Below are 17,533 nucleotides of genomic sequence, written 5' to 3'. Positions count from 1 at the left end.
TGAGCCAACGACTGTTTCCTTGAATACCAACATTGATTAAAAGCACACAGTGATTGTTTCAGTCTGCATCACAAAGGCAATTAGTTAGTGGTTGTGAAGCAGGAGGCAAAATCTGGGACAGGCTTTTAATGGGTTTCATTCAGCAGTAAATAAAGAAGTAAAGCTGGAAACCTGATGGAGGTCCCTGTTTCCTATTTTCGTCTGACGTTCAACACATACTTAGTGCAGAGGTTTTCCTTGGTCTTCCTGGAAAAGGCCTCTGGTGCACAGGATATAAGTTGATGTTGTGTGTTTGGAAAAAAATACAGATGCCGTTTACTGTAGAAAAAAAAAATCTTAATTGAATTCAGTCTTTTTCAATTTGCGTGCTGTGGACAAGTCTGTGCTGCCGCTGTCAAAACTGCCTTTTTGATCTTTGCTCCAGACAAACATAAGAAGTAAAATAAAGTGAAGTCAGTTCATTTCAATAAGCTGTTGTGTGCTTTTGAGCAACAGCCAATGAAATCATTATAAAAAACATATCAAAAAATGAATAATAAAGAATAATAAATATGTACTTCTACTAATAAAAAATTGTATAATTAGTAAGTAAGTATTAGTATAATAATATAGTGATATTGATTATATATAATGAATAGACAAAATGATACATATGCACATGATATATATAACATCATCATCATCATAATTAAAAGAAATAAACATATGAAATATATCAGTGTGTGTGAATAAATATAAAATACAAGCTTAAGTGTTTTAATGGAATTAGTGAAATAAATCAACTTTTTGATGATTTTCTAATTATATGAACAGCACCTGTGCACCTATAATTACACACTTATATATTATATACAATTATAATAATATAGCACAACAACATAGTTAAATAAATGTATGTCACTACTGTGTATTTATCAGCAGGGATGAATTCATCAAATGCAAACTGTGTTTGTAGTCTGAGTCAGAGTGAAGTATTGTCCTTTAGAGGTCTGCATACCAGCTGCTGGCTCCACCCTGGTCCATCGACCTTTTCCAGATCAAGCTATTGAAGTCAAAAGGTCACAAGGAAAAACTTTAAATGAGGTCATCCAGGCTCAGCAGCAGACACAAATCACTGGGCTCTGTAATAACTCAGCTCACAGTATTGACTTTGTGAAGTTGGACGTCAGTAGCTCAAAGGCAAAGATAGCAAAGGGAGATGATTCCAGTCATTTACAACGTACGCAGAAGCTCCAGTTAAATGTGAGCCCAACGATGGACGAGCCTCTGGTGTCCTGTGCTCAGGTCAAGTCATCATACAGAATGTTACACTGTAAATACACAGGTGCTGGTTCTATTCCTCTGCTGTGAGGGTCAGTGGGACCCCTCACAGGTCAGGTGGATCTCCCCCAGGTCATTGGGAGCCCTTCAAGGTCTGTAGGACTGCTCCCAGGTTGGGTCCTTTCGGATGACCTTGTGAGAAATCGAGCCGATAGGTAGAAGGACACCAGCAGATTTGGCCAAAATAATGAGATTTATTTAGGGATGAGGGGAAAAAGAAAGGGGGCGGCATGGTGGTGCAGTGGGTAGCACTGTCATGTCACAGCTAGACAGTCCTAGGTTTGACTCCTGGAGGCGGACCGGGTGCTTCCTCCCACGGTCAAGAAACATGCCTTAGGTTCATTGGTGACTCTAGATTGCCCATAGGTGTGAGTCTGTGTGTGAATGGTTGTTTTTATATGTGTTGCCCTGTGATGGAGTGGTGACCTGTCCAGGGTGTACCTGCCTCTCACCCATAGCCAGCTGGGTTAGACTCCAGCCCACAACAACCCCACGTATGGGACAATCACTACATCATTAACACGTCTTACATTAATCTAAACAATCATATGCAAATGACAATGAAATGAAATATTCAACAGAATAAAGAACAAAACCAAATGAACCAAAAACCTAACTCTCAATAGGAAGCAATAGAACTAATGCTCTGTCAGAAATAAAGATGTTTTAAACAACGTGGTCGGTTTATTTGATTATTGGTATTATTTTCATTAAAACCAAACCAGTACCAATCACAGAGAGGCTGCAAAAATGACTGCTGGAAAAGTTGAGCCCTGTAGCAAATATATACCGTAATACATCATGTTTTACAACATGGTTGTAACTTGGAAAATTGTATCACTGAAACAACGACGTGCACACCCTGTGTCAGCTCATGCTGCCATTTTCCCTCTGAATGGAATAAAGCTCAGCTCGGTTTGTTACCGTTGTTATCATCAGTGAGAAGAGTCTCTCCTAAAATGTCTGGATTGAAAAGCAGCTGACACAGATCTGGTGAATAATGGATGACGCTGATTCTTATCTCCTGTTAATATTTCTGGCATGTGCTGTAGTTTTTCTGCTTGATGGATCCTCCTGCATATCTTAAGTAGATCTATGATCTACGCCATCCCTAGCTTTGTTCTGAGCCAAAGTCACTCGTTGTACTTGTGGGGCTTAAAATCCCCTGAACAAAAGCAGGTGTGATGGTTTGTCATCTCTCTGGGATGTTGGTTCATGAAAGCACACGGGCTAGTTTGGCTATAGCCTCAGCCGACACAGTGTCTGGCAGCCTGTGTTTCTGACTAAGGGCCTGTTCTTTCTTCTTTAGCTTTAACATTACAACAATGGTCTGACAGAAAACAAGTCTTGACAAACATATACTTGTATCATACCACAACTACAGTGGTAAATCCTGTAGTTGCATTGTGTGGCAGTCTGAGATTAGTGTCTGTTGAACAACACAACAAACATGAGTAGTATTTATTCTGAATTATAATATGTCCCAGGTTCAGAAATGAGACTCAGACTGAAATCTATCACTGACACAGTACAGCATGTAGAGCCAGGTGTTCACGTGAACCATAAAACATTTTAATATATTTTATCACAGCAGGTCAGTGTCTGAACTAGTGGTGGGCGATACTGCAAACTTTGTCGTCTGCTTCGCTCTAACATACAGGTACAGGCAAGTCACTTACACACGAAACTTAGAGATGGGCCTTTTGTCTACAGCTACAGGAACCATTGAAATATCAAAATGTTGAGCATTTTAAAGAGAAGTGTGCTTGAATTCAACCTTTTCATATCTGTTATGTTTTCCATAATCAGCTTTTATCAGAAAATTTGTCGTCCCAGTGAAATAAATGAATCCTCTTCTCCGTTGTCCTCTTGAATAACGCCATCATACAGATGCCATTAAAACTCCAGATGTTCATCTATAAACCCTTTTGTTGTTTTGTAGTATCTTTTACAGCTTTCGTCTGGTGACAGTTTAAGTTTTGAATAGTGTGTATTGTGTGTATTGCGCCACTCAGAGTCTGCGATCTATTGGTTCAAACCTTTCTCTTGAACTCACCACAGCAACAATGTTTGCACTTTTCCACAATTATTTCACTCAGTTGTTTTGAATGCTGAGACAAATCTACACATTTTGCTTTTGTCTCTTTGCCCCTCGTGGTGCAGACAGAGGCTGATTCTCTCCTGTAGGCTGCAATGACATTCTCTCAGAGTTTCAGAAGAGAGGCAGAAGTAGACAGGTGTGGGTGAGGTGTTTGGATGAAGTCAGCTATGTTTAATTATATGCTTTAATTATAAATACTTGTTCTGGAGACATATAGCTCTGTTTAAACCACTACTTTCCATAATAAAGGATTGCAGTTGGATTACAGTAAAATGCCTTGTTATTTTACTGTAAGCTTTCATATGCTGCAGCGTTGCTGTGATTCTGCAGCCCAACAACTACAGACATTAAACAGAATCAGAAGAGAAAGGTTTTGTTGGATGTTTTCCATCCTTTAAACTACAGTCAACTGTTGTTATGTTACATAAATTCTATAATAGCAAATAACAACAAACACATTTAAATAATAAACCAAACACAAACCAGTAAAATGCACATTAATGTTACTATAATATATTATGATGTGTCATGTTTCTGTAGCACATCTTTGGCAGTAGAGGCTCAACATTACACCACAAACCTGACTTGACCAAGAAAGAATGTGGATAGCCCCACGAGGTCTAATGTCTCATCTGACATCTGGGATATTAAAACCCATAAACATGATTTTCAACTTTGGAATTTATCTTAGAAATTGTGGCATCAATAATTGATTAATGTCCACACACACATCAGTAGAGCAGAGGCCCCACACATCCTTCCTTCTGTCAGGAGGCTGTATATATTTATTTATTAATTAATTGACTTAATAATTTAATAATTACAGATGATTACTATGAAATATTAGGATGTTTTTAAAACAGTAGAGAGCAGTTTCTAAAATAATATTAGGGACATGCAGCCTAAATGTTGTGGTTGATGCAAAATAAAAAGTACTTTAATCAGCTCATGTCCCCTGGAAGCTTTTTGCCAGGGTTTTGTTGCCAGTTGTGCAGCTTCCAGATCCAGACTTCAGGCTCTTGTAGGTTTCTTCTAGAAAGATCTTAGGGGTGTTGGCAGCATTAATGAAAGAGAGAGGATGCTCACAAACAAATATGTTTGTGAGCCATGGTAGCATGTTTTAGGAGTCATGGCAGCATGTACTGAAATCCGACGTAGAGCATGTGAACCCCAAACATGTATCACAACAGCCACGTATTCTTTGAGGCCAAATTGGGTATATGGACATTCAGATTTAATCCTTAGCCGTCGTGTTGTCATACATTTGGAGGAAAACGGCAGCAGACATTTTTCACAAGGCAGCTGGAGCCAGGCCCAGGGTGGAGTGTTGACAGGCCTCTGCAGCTGAAGGATGGCTAGACATGGAAAGGGCTGCGTGGTGGTGGGAGAGCGGATGGGCATGCTGGGCATTGCAGGAGATTAGCATTTCTAGATAAAGACAAACCATTGTTGAGTTCAGCAACAAAGCTGCAGCTCCATTGTGTCAGAAACACGAGGCAAACAGTGAGTTTCCCCCAAGGAAACCACCAGTCCATTATAATCCTGCTGCCAGATAAGGTCCTTGTGGCAGACAAGGCATGGAATGAAGCTGTGATGGCTGTGGTCATGTTAAAAGATGAAGGAAGGTGGATGTCGCACCTGGTAGATCTGCTGTAGACACAAACGTAGCAAATGCTTTTCTACCTAACGGGCGACTGAAAGCACAATGATACAGCGTGTGGCTCATTTACACATTCACACACTAGTGGGTTGGCAACTTGGGGTTCAGTGCCTTGCCCAAGGACACTTTGGCACATGTTTGGTGCAAGACACTTACTATTAATAATGCACTGATGGAGGAGGTATTTCTTTATAATTGACATTCACCTCAGACACGTGGGCACAGACCCCTTTGTGTCCAGACTTCTGACAGCAATAGCACAGTGCTACTGCAGGTTTACCTCTGAACGCCCTCCTCATCTGACATCATCTGTTCAGTACACGCTGTTCGTATCTACGCTCTGATGAATGACGGCCGGCGTGTTTCAGGGTGGGAAATGCTGGTGACTGTGTGGAAGCAGTTAGCATCCTCACATTGTTCTAAGCCATTAGCCGCTGTGACCTGCTGATGAACGTCACTCTCTGCCCTCATTGCCTCATCAGGCCATTCATACTGGCTGAACAAATAAACATGTTGAGCAGAAAGCACTCGGAGGCAGGAAGGAGACAATGGTTAATGTCTTTGAAGGTTCGACAGGGTCTTGGGAGTTTTTCCTCAAAACATTGTTGAGATGTTGTTTTGTTGCTCCAGGCTGCGGATGTGTTTATTCCAACCTTCCTTTTACTTCTGTCTGTTGGCCTTTATGGATGATGATCAGTGTGTTAGTCAGTGCATTTTTCACAGACACATTTACTTAAAAACATTCATTATCAGCAGCGTTCCACACTGATTGTCTGATAACTGTGGGCAGCAGTATATATTGTTATGATGAATGGTGTATGAGTGGTGTAAAGTCCCCTCCATAGCCCCAGAACATCCTCACTACAAAGCCATGGCCTGCTGTGAACAGTGATGACGTCACTGCAGCTGGTCATTCTTTCATTCAGATGGTGCAGATGTGTCTCAGTGTGTCTCTGTTTGGCCAGATGTGGTAATGATGGGTCAACAGTGGCTCACGTCTCTGTTATATAACCACCCATGTGAGTCTGGTGACAGCAGGTCATTACAAGGTTATTGTGGCTTCTGAGCTGTTGGTATATCCTCTTAGTTCTATTGTTTTACAGGAGAGTAAGCGCCAACTCCACAGTGTTAAGATGCATCTGACCTCATGAACCTCATATTGGGTCTTTGGCCGTAACTTTCACATAAGAATGGAACATGATAGCATTTCTAACGTTCCCATCTGTGTCAGTGTAGCAAAGAAATGTGTCTTAGTGTTGACCCTTTGTCAACTTGTCTTTTCTTGTTCACAGCCCTGCCAGTAAATGCTCTCCTGCTTGTGGAAGCTAAATCGTAGCTTTACCCCAGACATGAGTAAATGCTTTCCAATCATAAAAAGGGCTACTGAACTGTGGTAACATGACTACGTCTCCTCAGGCAGCTGTAGAAATGTTAAAGGCGCCTTTGAGGCCTGGTGCAGTCTAACATATGGTTCTGTCAGCCTACTTCCTGTGTTCACTGTGCTGTGCAGACATGGAGGATTTACTTCATGCCTGTTTTTGTTGCATCAGTCTTCAGTCTGTGTGATTGTGTCTGCATACCTGCATGTGTCTGGGCTGCAGGTCCAGGCGTTTCTGCTGAAGACCTGCTGCTGAACTGCTGCACGGCAGGGCAGAGATGGGCCGTGGAAAACCACCAGTGCAACCACATGCCTCTGATGAACAGTGATAGGTCATCTACATGCAGGTGAGTTCTACATTCAGATATCGCTTTGAGCCGTTGTTCTAAACTCATTTATTGAAACATGTAGAAAAAAACCTCAGCAAACGCTGAGCTTGCTGTGTGTGTCCATCCAGTTCCAGTGCTTGTCCTCGTTAGAGGATGTGTTTCCAATTTCATGTAGTAGATGTGTCAACATGAGTCTGAGGAGGAAATCATTCAAAACACAGGAGGAGTTCTGTGCATGTGTAGAAGAAGCTCGTCACAACATCCAGTCGAGTCAGGACAATTGTCGGGAGATGGATGTGTCTATCTGTTTGCAGTCAAGAAATACTCATACTCGTTTTATGAAAGTAACCTGATCCCAAATTAGCAAACAGCACATCACAGCCACGCAGGAGCAGCTGCTGACGTCTGTGGCTTCCAGTGAATTCACCTGACTGTTGTTCTATGTGGTGGTGCACAGCGCCTTTATTCATAGACTGTGTGTGTGTGTGTGTGTGTGTCAGTGTCGCACAGAAGCAGTGTTGTCTCAGCTCAGTCAAGGAGAGTCAGTGTGAAAGCGGTATGACATCAGCCAGACGAGGGGACACCTGCGAAGTGGAGAAGGACCAGTGCACATACGACTCCTATGAGGTATCGCCCCCAGGACAAGCTTAGAAGGCTGTTAGCTTTACGCTCCAGCACCTCCAGACTGAATGGGAGCTGCTACGCTGTGGCCTGCAGTAAGCTGGAAACCACAGCAACATGGTGAAAACTCTGGTTTCTCTGTGTTTTCTTCTGGAATGCTTCATTATTTTGGCCAAATTGAGATTTCACTTCCAGACACGGTGCCCGGAGAGAGGCTTTAGAGAAGGTCATTTTGTTTGTGTCTATTGGCAGGTTGGAGTAGATTAGTACAACCTGCCAAAAGCTCATGTTTCTCTTTACATTCCTCAGCCATGTTAATAACCCCATATGGAAACGAGAGTCCTGCCTGTGCTCAGAGCTAACTTGAATAACGTTCCCTGTTCCTCCCAGAGGTTCGGCCACGCAGCTGTTCGTCCTGTACGGCTGCAGAGCCAATCATTGCTTCAGGTCATAGTTTAGCAAAAAGCCTCATAAAGTTACTTGTTTACACATGTGTTCACAGGGACTGCTAGCTTAACTGCTATCTTAGCTGCTAGCCTAGCCTCTTAGCTGTCCTCTTCCTTCTTGATGAAGGCTGCACAGGCAGCGACTCAGACTGTGTTGTGTTTGAACGGCCAGGTGTGCTGCAGCTGCTGCGCTCTTGGCTTATGGGCTCACAGTGAAGGAAATGGCTGCAACGCGCACCAGTACTTGGCGTATCCCTGCAGCCACATCTTCCTCACCTGCTGCGAGGAAGAGGAAGGTCCAAGCCAAATCCCCCTGAAGACAAAGCAGAGGCCCAAAACAACGGCTATGCCGAGGCGAGGTACAGAGGCACATGTCAGTAACAGTAACACACAAACACTATTAAGCTGCTTTGAGGTTAACAAACAGGACGCATTCGTTTGTAGTTCTAGTAGTAGATGACAAATGAAAAAACACAGAGAGGGGGCAAAATATATCTGCTGCTCACGAAAGTCATTTGACCCAAAGGTAAAGGTTGTTGCGCAGAGCTTGAGGTAAGGTCTCGGTCCACTTCTCAAACCAAACAGACCTATTGTATGTTCATTTGTGGCTGCTGTGCTGGCTTGGTTTAGGCCTGAACACATGCTATTCTGTCTGCAACTGAAGTGGAGCTCAGTTGCTGTCAGCTGACGGGTTCAGAGTCACGTTACTGGTCAGAGTGATGGGAAAGATGGATGCAGGCTGTGATGACCCAGGAACAGATGGCAGCTTAGGTTGTTGGGTCTCTACTGCTGCCAGCAAACCTTTCCTCAGTCTCTGAGCGTCTAATGCCACTGACATTTAGGCTGATGGATTCTCAAGCAGCTGAGGTTCAGACCAAACACGTCTGACCCAGTACCCACGTGTGTCTCCCTCCATTCACACAGATGTGCTCAGAGCTTTTGTTTCTGTCCACGGCGGCAGCTTCTCAGTGACCTATGCATCGGTTTTGCAGCTCTCAGAGGTAATCAGTGATATCCATTATCGTAACTGCTGTTCCTGTTGAAGAGGCACGGCACATCCAGATAGGTGCCAGTCTGTCACAGTCATAGACACGTCTACAAAGTGGACAATTTAGAGTCACCAGTGAACCTACAGTTCCTGCCTGGAGCACAAAGCTGAATGAATCAAGCAGAAATGTGGAACCGTGGCTTTTATACCCAGGCCCTGTCGGCTGTGAGCTGCTCTGCGATGAAACTGTGCAATGAAGTCATTTTACAGTGATTTGGGTTTTTGTGTTATAAATTAGGAGCAGAACCACAGCAACAGATTGCCATTAGTCTTTCTTTGTGGTTGGCAATAGTTCTACGCAGTACGGTGTTGGATGAGGTCAGTCTTACAGATGCCTGCTTCTCTCATCGACAACTTCAGAGGAATTCCTTCTAATTCTACCCTGCAATAGTCTGTTGTATGCATCATCGGCGAGCTCATTCCCTTCATCTTTTAAAGGGAACTCTGAATGATGTCATTCTGAAGTGGGAATCAATTAACCTGCTGAAAGCTGGGAAAGCTTTGGGCTCTGTGAGCTCTGTGAGCTCAGTGCATTTTTCATGCACACACTGTCACAGGACGCGTGAAGGATGAGATGCACTGTAATTATTTCCACGGGGGATATGTTTTCAACCTTCTGACTCACTGCCTTTTAATTAAAACAGGAAACATTTAATCTCCTCTGAATTTCAACTTCAGGTAATAACTGTTAGAAACACTTATTTTGACTTAGCTCTTAGTCCCTATCAGCGTAGATTATACATTAAAATGTTTATGCACATGTTTGATGTCAGTTCTCGGCATGAATAAAGTTAGTTCAAAGCACTAGTGACAAAAAAAGCAGGTAGGTCATCTTTATTCCTTATGTCACTAGTGTTTCTTTTCCCAGTAAATGACTCTCACATTAGAGTCATTAAAACTACCATTAACTAAAACTCCTCAAAGACATTAAGGCTCAGAGTTTGCATTTACTAGTGGGGGGGGGCTGTTAAATCAGAGAACTAAAGCTGTGAATAAAAGCATCTCTAAAGCTAAATGCAATGTAACGTGGCAGATGTCATCTTTGTGTCAGTTTCATGAGCTATAAGATGAAGTAACTCTAAAACATCGTGCAGTCTCAGACAGCAAGTTCCCCAAGGAGGCGTTTTCCATCAGAGGCACAGACGAAGCTGCCAATGCGGTGGAGGAGCAGGACGATGTGGACCAGTGTGGGCTCTACGCGGCCCAGCTGTGCCAGCACACGTGTGTCAACGTGCGGGGCTCGTACCGCTGTGACTGTCACAAGGGCTACGTCCTGCAGCAGGACAGACACTCCTGCACACCAGGTACTAAACTCACGCCAAGTTATGGCTAGACTCAGTTTGGTTTGCAGAGTGCAAAGTTTGCTTGATACCATCTAACTAATACATCATAATACATCTTTCCATAATTTGCCTGGAGACTTGGTCAGTTCAGTGACTAAACCAAGTTCAGAAGCAAATATAAATAACAACTACAAATAGTGAATGCTGACTGAAGCATGCTGGGATGGACAGGAACTGCATCTGAGAGAACAGTAATGAGTTACAGGTTGACAACAGGACTTCCATCGGTTTGGCATGACTCATTCCATGATGCTAATAACATGATATGATTATTGTAAGTCCTTGTACTGTAGGTCTACTAGCGTATATAATGTTGTTCATTTTGTCATGTTGTACTATGCAGATGTGTGATTGGAATGAAGATAGAGAACCCGTAGCACATAAAACACTAAAGTATTTTACATTCATTAAAAACAAGGATTTAAATTTGATTAGATAAACATTCATGGTTTTGTGGCGGTTTCACCAACAACACATTTCATCATCATACTTATGGCACAAGAGCCATTTAAACACACTTATCAAAATTCCCCACAACCTCAAATGAGGGATCATTTATTTCACTGCTATAAAAGGGTTTAATGATAGAAACACCCAGCATGGGTCAGATTAGGCATTTTTATTAGGAAACAAATATGATGTGCAGGAATTTGCCTTTTGAAGTTAGTTCATATGCCAGAAGCACAATGGAGAAGTCATGGTTTCCTAGTTATAGTAAAACTCTTCAAATCAGATGGTGATATTCAAACTCTCAGACTTGATGTGTGATCTGTGTTTGCATTTGTGCAGTCAGTCCTGATGAAAATAATCGAGTCAGAGAAGATGTCCCTGTATTTGTCCCAACTCAGACCAGCACAAGCAGCACAGCCGATCCAACCACCAGCAGCCCCATCCAGTTGGATCCATGTGCAGGTAACACCAACCAGGCTAGAATATCCTGAAAAAGAAGGAATCATTGGTAAACTAAGCAACATACTGTACAGAGAAAACAGAAGCTGAGAACAGTCCATTTATGGTCTCTAACCTTTTATTGTATACATTGTCACCATCATTGTCTGTACATGTAACTGAATTGTGCAAAATGATTGATAATGATTATTTTTTTCATAATTATGTGAATAAGTAATAGAACTGTAATGGTTTTGAAAGGTGTGACACAAATAGTCTCTGTTCTGGGACATAGAACACCCACCTGTGTCAAACCCACTTTCCCCAGACCCAGACCTACACAGTGTATCAAAGGTATAAATAGTAAATCCCACAGTCCAGTATCTAGCCAAGCATACATATAATCTAGTATCTAGCATATATACTGTAATCTTTGGGCTGGTCCACTTACAGTAAAGTCCACCCAGTTCTCACAGTAGGTCAGCTTGTTTTACAAGCTTAAAAAGCAACAAAAATTAGACTAAGACTCTTAGATCGTGCATTTGCGCCCTTCTCCCTCCGGCGGCATATACGTGCATGTTTTTTTCTGAAGGCTTGGAGCCCCCCCAGCAAGCTGCCCAGGTCCAGTATGCCTAAAACCGCCACTGAGATTCAGGGTGTTTTCTCAATCAGATCTATCATTCCTGTCTGTAAAAGTGCTCATTGAACTCATTGAAAATGTAGCTGGTAGAAGAGATTTGGCTAATACATAATTTGGTGATTTAGAGCCAAATTCCTGCCCGGGCGCCTTAATCATAGATCCATCACTTGGATGAGGTGGTGTGTTATAACTTTGTGCTCGAGGCTTTACACCATGTTTCATACTGTACAAGGCAGCGAAGAGTAAAACCAGCCACTGGTGTGTTCAGACTTTATATCCACACGCCTGGGCCCAGTAGCTGCTCAACACTTCAGCTCTGCTTTTATTGAATCAAAGTAAGCAGGCTGGGCAGACTGCCTTACGGCCAAGACTCCCTTAGCGATACGAGGAAAAGCAGTGACAGCTGGCTTGTTGCATGCACATGAACTGATCAACTGTTCTGTTATTGCTGGTTTGCTTATGCTGCAGCCGCTTGATGAGCTAAATCTTGATCAGTTCAGAAACAACCCTGAAGCTGCAGGAGTCTCAACTGCAACACATCTCCTTTTCTTCAATACATGTATATATAATACATTCCATACATAAATGTTGCCATGCTTCATTCAGTAAAAGCCAGACAGAATTATGAACCTGGTAATAATGGACAACTGATTGTCTCATGAAGCTCCTTCCTGCTGGCATGGCTGATCAGAAGGTGGTCTCTACTCGGAGCCTCAGGGACAAAGACGACAGGGGAATGGATTTATCAGTAAAGCAGAACAAGGACAGGGATTTGATGAGTGTCCTGCAGACACAGCTGTGCAGAATCTCCACACAATCAGGATCATGTTGCACATCTTTTCCTGGTCTCTTGCAGAAAATGGCCCCTGCAGTCAGCAGTGCACGGTGCTGGCGGGCTGGGCTCACTGCTCCTGCTTCCCAGGATTCTCTCTGCTGACAGATGGGCACACGTGTCACGGTAGGAGCTCCTCCTTCTCCTGTCGAGCTGATAAAGCTAATGTGTATCCCTTAAGCCTTCTCCCACAAACTGGGCTTGCACAAGGTAACAAACAAACTAACACCAATAACAATAGCAGGCTTACACACACACATGCCACGGCAACGGAGCAACAGCGCACTGGAGATGCTTGTCCAGAGATTGGGACACTTTTAATTGGATTCAGTCACTCATAAAGGGGGAACAGTGCTTTGACTGATTGGCCTCTCACTTCCTGCTGGTGAACACTATTGCCTGTGCCATGGGTCAACCATAGCCAATTACTCTGTGGCAGCTCAAGCTGCAATAACAAACACTACACATAATATCTGTGTATTTAGCTACACTACTTTATAAAACTCTGTGTGACACCACAGTGACAGTCACAGCTACTTTTATTGCACTTTTAATGGCTCTAATTAGCTGCAAGCTTCCTGGTGATTGTTCTCATCATTTCCAGCCATTAGAAGTTAAATGAAGTGGTGTCAGTGTTCTGCTTAACAGTCGTGGTAGTTTACTGCTTGGGAATGAACCTCAGTACATTCATAGACGCCACAATGGCCTAACATATATATATATATATATATATATAATGTATATATAATGTATATATATATATATATAATATATATATATAAAAAAAACTCCCTTCTCACCCCACGCGGGTGGTCTCTCATCCACTTTCCAAGCTCGGGTCCTCTACCAGAGGCCAGGAAGCTTGAGGGTTCTGCGCAGTATCCTTGCTGTTCCTAGGACTGCACTTTTCTGGACTGAGATGTCGGATGTTATTCCAGGGATCTGTTGTAGCCATTCCTCCAATTTGGGGGTCACTGCCCCCAATGCTCCAATCACCACAGGCACCACTGTGACCTTCACCTTCCAAGTCTTCTCCAGTTCTTCTCTGACCCTTGGTATTTCTCTAGTTTCTCATATTCCTTTTTCCTGATGTTGCCATCGCTTGGTATTGCCACATCCACCACTACGGCTTTCCTCTGCTCTTTATCCACCACCACAATGTCTGGTTGGTTCGCCATTACCATTCTGTCAGTCTGGATCTGGAAGTCCCACAGGATCTTGGCTCGCTCGTTCTCTACCACCTTGGGAGGTGTTTCCCACTTTGATCTTGGGGTTTCCAGTCCATACTCTGCGCAGATGTTCCTGTATACTATGCCAGCCACTTGGTTATGGCGTTCCATGTATGCTTTCCCTGCCAGCATCTTACACCCTGCAGTTATGTGCTGGACCGTCTCAGGGGCCTCTTTGCACAGTCTACACCTTGGGTCTTGTCTGGTGTGGTAGATCTGGGACTCTATGGCTCTGGTGTCCAGGGCCTGCTCCTGTGCAGCCAGGATGAGTGCCTCTGTGCTGTCCTTCAGCCCGGCCCTTTCAAGCCATTGGTAGGATTTGTTGAGATCAGCCACTTCAGTTATGTTCCGGTGGTACATCCTGTGTAAGGGCTTGTCCTCCCATGATGGTCCCTCTTCTAGCATCTCATCCTCTGTTCTCCACTGCCTGAGACATTCACTCAGCACGTCATCTGTCAGGGCCTTATCCTTGATGTACTTATGGATCTTGGATGTTTCATCCTGGATAGTGGCTCTCACGCTCACTAGTCCTCGGCCTCCTTCCTTGCGGCTAGCGTAGAGTCTCAGGGTGCTGGATTTGGGGTGGAACCCTCCATGCATGGTGAGGAGCTTTCGTGTCTTAACATCTGTGGTCTGTATCTCTTCCTTTGGCCACCTTATTATTCCCGCAGGGTATCTGATCACTGGCAGGGCGTAGCTGTTTATTGCCTGGGATTTGTTCTTGCCATTGAGCTGGCTTCTTAGGACTTGCCTTACTCGTTGGAGGTATTTGGCTGTTGCCGCATTCCTTGTTGCCTGTTCAAGGTTGCCGTTTGCCTGTGGTATTCCAAGGTACTTGCAATTGTCCTCAATGTTTGCTATTGTTCCTTCTGGGAGTGAGACCCCTTCTGTGTGGATTACCTTGCCTCTCTTTGTCACCATCCTCCCACATTTCCGAGCCCGAATGACATCCCGATGTCCGAGCTGTAGATCCTGGTGGTGTGGATCAGTGAGTCGATGTCTCGCTCACTCTTGGCGTACAGCTTGATGTTATCCATGTAGAGGAGGTGACTTATGGTGGCCCCGTTCCGGAGTCGGTATCTATAGCCAGTTTTGTTTATTATTTGGCTGAGGGGGTTCAGACCTATGCAGAACAGCAGTGGGGACAGTGCCTCTCTTTGGTATATGCCACATTTGATGGATACTTGGGCAAGTGGCTTCCCATTGGCTTCAAGGGTGGTTTTCCACAACCTCATCGAGTTTGCAATGAAGGCCCTTAGAGTTCTATTGATGTTGTACAGCTCCAAGCATTCAGTGATCCATGTGTGTGGCATTGAGTCATAGGCTTTCTTGTAGTCGATCCAGGCTGTGCACAGGTTGGTGTGTCGCATTCTGCAGTCTTGGGCGACTGTTCAGTCTACCAGGAGTTGGTGTTTGGCTCCTCTGGTATCCTTACTAATGCCCTTCTGTGCTTCGCTCATGTATTGACCCATGTGCCCACTTATCTTAGCTGCGATGATGCCTGACATGAGCTTCCATGTTGTGGAGAGGCAGGTTATTGGCCGGTAGTTGGATGGGACTGCGCCCTTTGAGGGATCCTTCATTATCAGGATCGTTCGCCCTTCGGTTAGCCATTCAGGGTGAGTCCCATCCCTTAGCAGCTGGTTCATTTGTGCTGCCAGGCGCTCGTGGATTGCAGTGAGCTTCTTTAGCCAGTAGGCGTGGATCATGTCAGGGCCGGGTGCTGTCCAGTTTTTCATACCTGAGACTCTTTGTTGGATGTCTGCCACTGTGATAGTCACTGGGTTTTGTTCAGGGAGGTTGCTGTGGTCTTCCCTCAGATCTGTTGTGTGACGCCTCCCTTTCCCATATACCTTTCCAGTACTGTTCAGTTTCCAGCCTTGGTGGGTCTGCTCCGCTGTTATTACCCTGCCATTGAGAGTACACTTTCGCAGGTTGTGTTGCAAACAGCCGGTTTATTCGTCTGGCTTCGTTATCTCTGGTGTATCTCTTTAGGCGGCTGGCCAAAGCTTGTAGCCTTTGCTTGGCAGTTTCGAGTGCTTCAGGTATGGGCATCTGGCTGTACCTCTTGGGCATCGGTCTTTTCATTGCACCTCTCTGGGCCTCTGTCATTTGGCTCACTTCCCTCCGAGCTGCCTTGATTTTTGCCTCCAACCTTCGTTTCCATGGTGGGTATTGTTTCTCATGGCTCCCATGGTTGCTCTTATAGCCAAGCACCTCTAGAGTCACTGATACTGAAGCGTATATCAGCTCATTGGTTTCTGTGATTGTTGTGGTAGGGATCACTCTCAATGCTGCATTCACATCTTCCATGAGACTTTCTGATGGTACTTCACTTAGCCGTTGTAGTGGGGTTCGGGGTTGCCTGTTTAATCTCGCCATGATCTTATCTTTCAGGTCAAAGCAGAAGTCTGCAGATGCCATGATCTTATCACAGATATATATATATATATATATATATATATATATATATATATATATATATATATAGGATAATGCGACCTGAAGTAAAGTGTGGATTAAACATGATATGACAGTACCTGGTTGTACTAACAAAATAAAACAGGAAATAACCACACAAAATCCCGGGTTGTGACAGAGGGCAAATAAGTCTTTTAACCTTTGTGACTGAACCTAATAGTGTGATAAGTGTTGTATAACTAACAACAGGAAGAGGCATCTGCAGACTTCTGCTTTGAATTTTATAGAAAGCAGTTCTTGGTCCAGTGATCCGCCAACCATACCTCTGCATGTAATTGTTGCCATGCCAAGGACTGCTTTTCCGTGAATGGCTTCACGGTAATAAATTTGCTGTAGCAGTTAGTAAAGTGATCCATGAATCTGCAGCGAGGGAAACATTTGGCAGTGTTTTGGCTTTGTCTAAGAAAAGTGTCGTAGGATCCACCTATGGAATTTAATAGAAACCAGACTGATGAGTCTTGCCTGTGCTGTAGAAACCCCTGCCTGCACCACGTGGCATCACGGAGAAGGACGAGTAGAAAGTGAGCGATAACAGCGAGATTGTGTGCTGCCGCAGTTGTGTGCAGGGTGAATGTATACAGAGGAAGGGGGTCCTGAGTTTGTTTGATCTGCCCTTCACTTGTCAGCAGAACGGGAAAATAACCTATGCAAATGCACGAGAGACTTGAGAGTTTTGTTTCACTTCTCCTAAAGTACTCCCATATGTGACTGTGCGGGTGGGCAACGTTTGGTTTAATTCCAGCTAAAGCCCAACACATACTGTAGGTCTACAAGATGTGAGTGCATGGCCGGATAGTGGGGAACAGACACAACCTACGTACTGGTGTTTCTAGCTGTAACCCGTGGCTGCCACCTTTTCCCATGTGAGGACCAACCACTCTAGGTGGGTTGAAGGTTGTTGTTCATTGTTCATATTGTTGTATGAAGACCAGAATTCAGTGACTCAGCAACTGCTCAATCAGGGCTTGTTGCACGATCATCTCTGTGGTCTTGTGATCGTTATTGTGAATTTCAGCATTACATGACTGAGATTTTTGGGGTAGATGTTATTCTGCTCCACCAAAAACCTCATGGAATTTATTAACTGATCGACCAAACCTTGTTTCCATGGAGCCACCCTGCCTGACAAAAAGAGGCCTTGAAGCCTTTGCATGCAAAATTATTTGCCTAATATAGGAGAAAAGTCTATAACAGTGATCTAGAATAAAAAGGTCTGA

General features: G+C 43.9%; 1 protein-coding gene across 4 annotated transcripts in view; it reads left to right on the top strand.

Moving 5' to 3' along the window:
* Nucleotides 1-17,533, top strand: part of fbln2 (fibulin 2) — a 39,884-nt gene that overhangs the window by 8,985 nt on the left and 13,366 nt on the right. For all 4 annotated transcript variants that reach the window (XM_055509098.1, XM_055509097.1, XM_055509095.1 and 1 more), the window contains exons 3-8: nt 6,683-6,806; nt 7,289-7,415; nt 8,028-8,214; nt 9,998-10,207; nt 11,036-11,158; nt 12,631-12,732. In XM_055509098.1, coding sequence (XP_055365073.1) covers nt 6,683-6,806; nt 7,289-7,415; nt 8,028-8,214; nt 9,998-10,207; nt 11,036-11,158; nt 12,631-12,732 — 873 coding nt within the window. The remainder of the gene's footprint in view (nt 1-6,682; nt 6,807-7,288; nt 7,416-8,027; nt 8,215-9,997; nt 10,208-11,035; nt 11,159-12,630; nt 12,733-17,533) is intronic.

The sequence above is a fragment of the Betta splendens genome, chromosome 5 (genome assembly GCF_900634795.4).
Source record: "Betta splendens chromosome 5, fBetSpl5.4, whole genome shotgun sequence".
NCBI lineage: Eukaryota > Metazoa > Chordata > Actinopteri > Anabantiformes > Osphronemidae > Betta > Betta splendens.
Note: the sequence above shows the minus strand (reverse complement) of the source record. Positions and strands in the feature narration are given on the sequence as shown.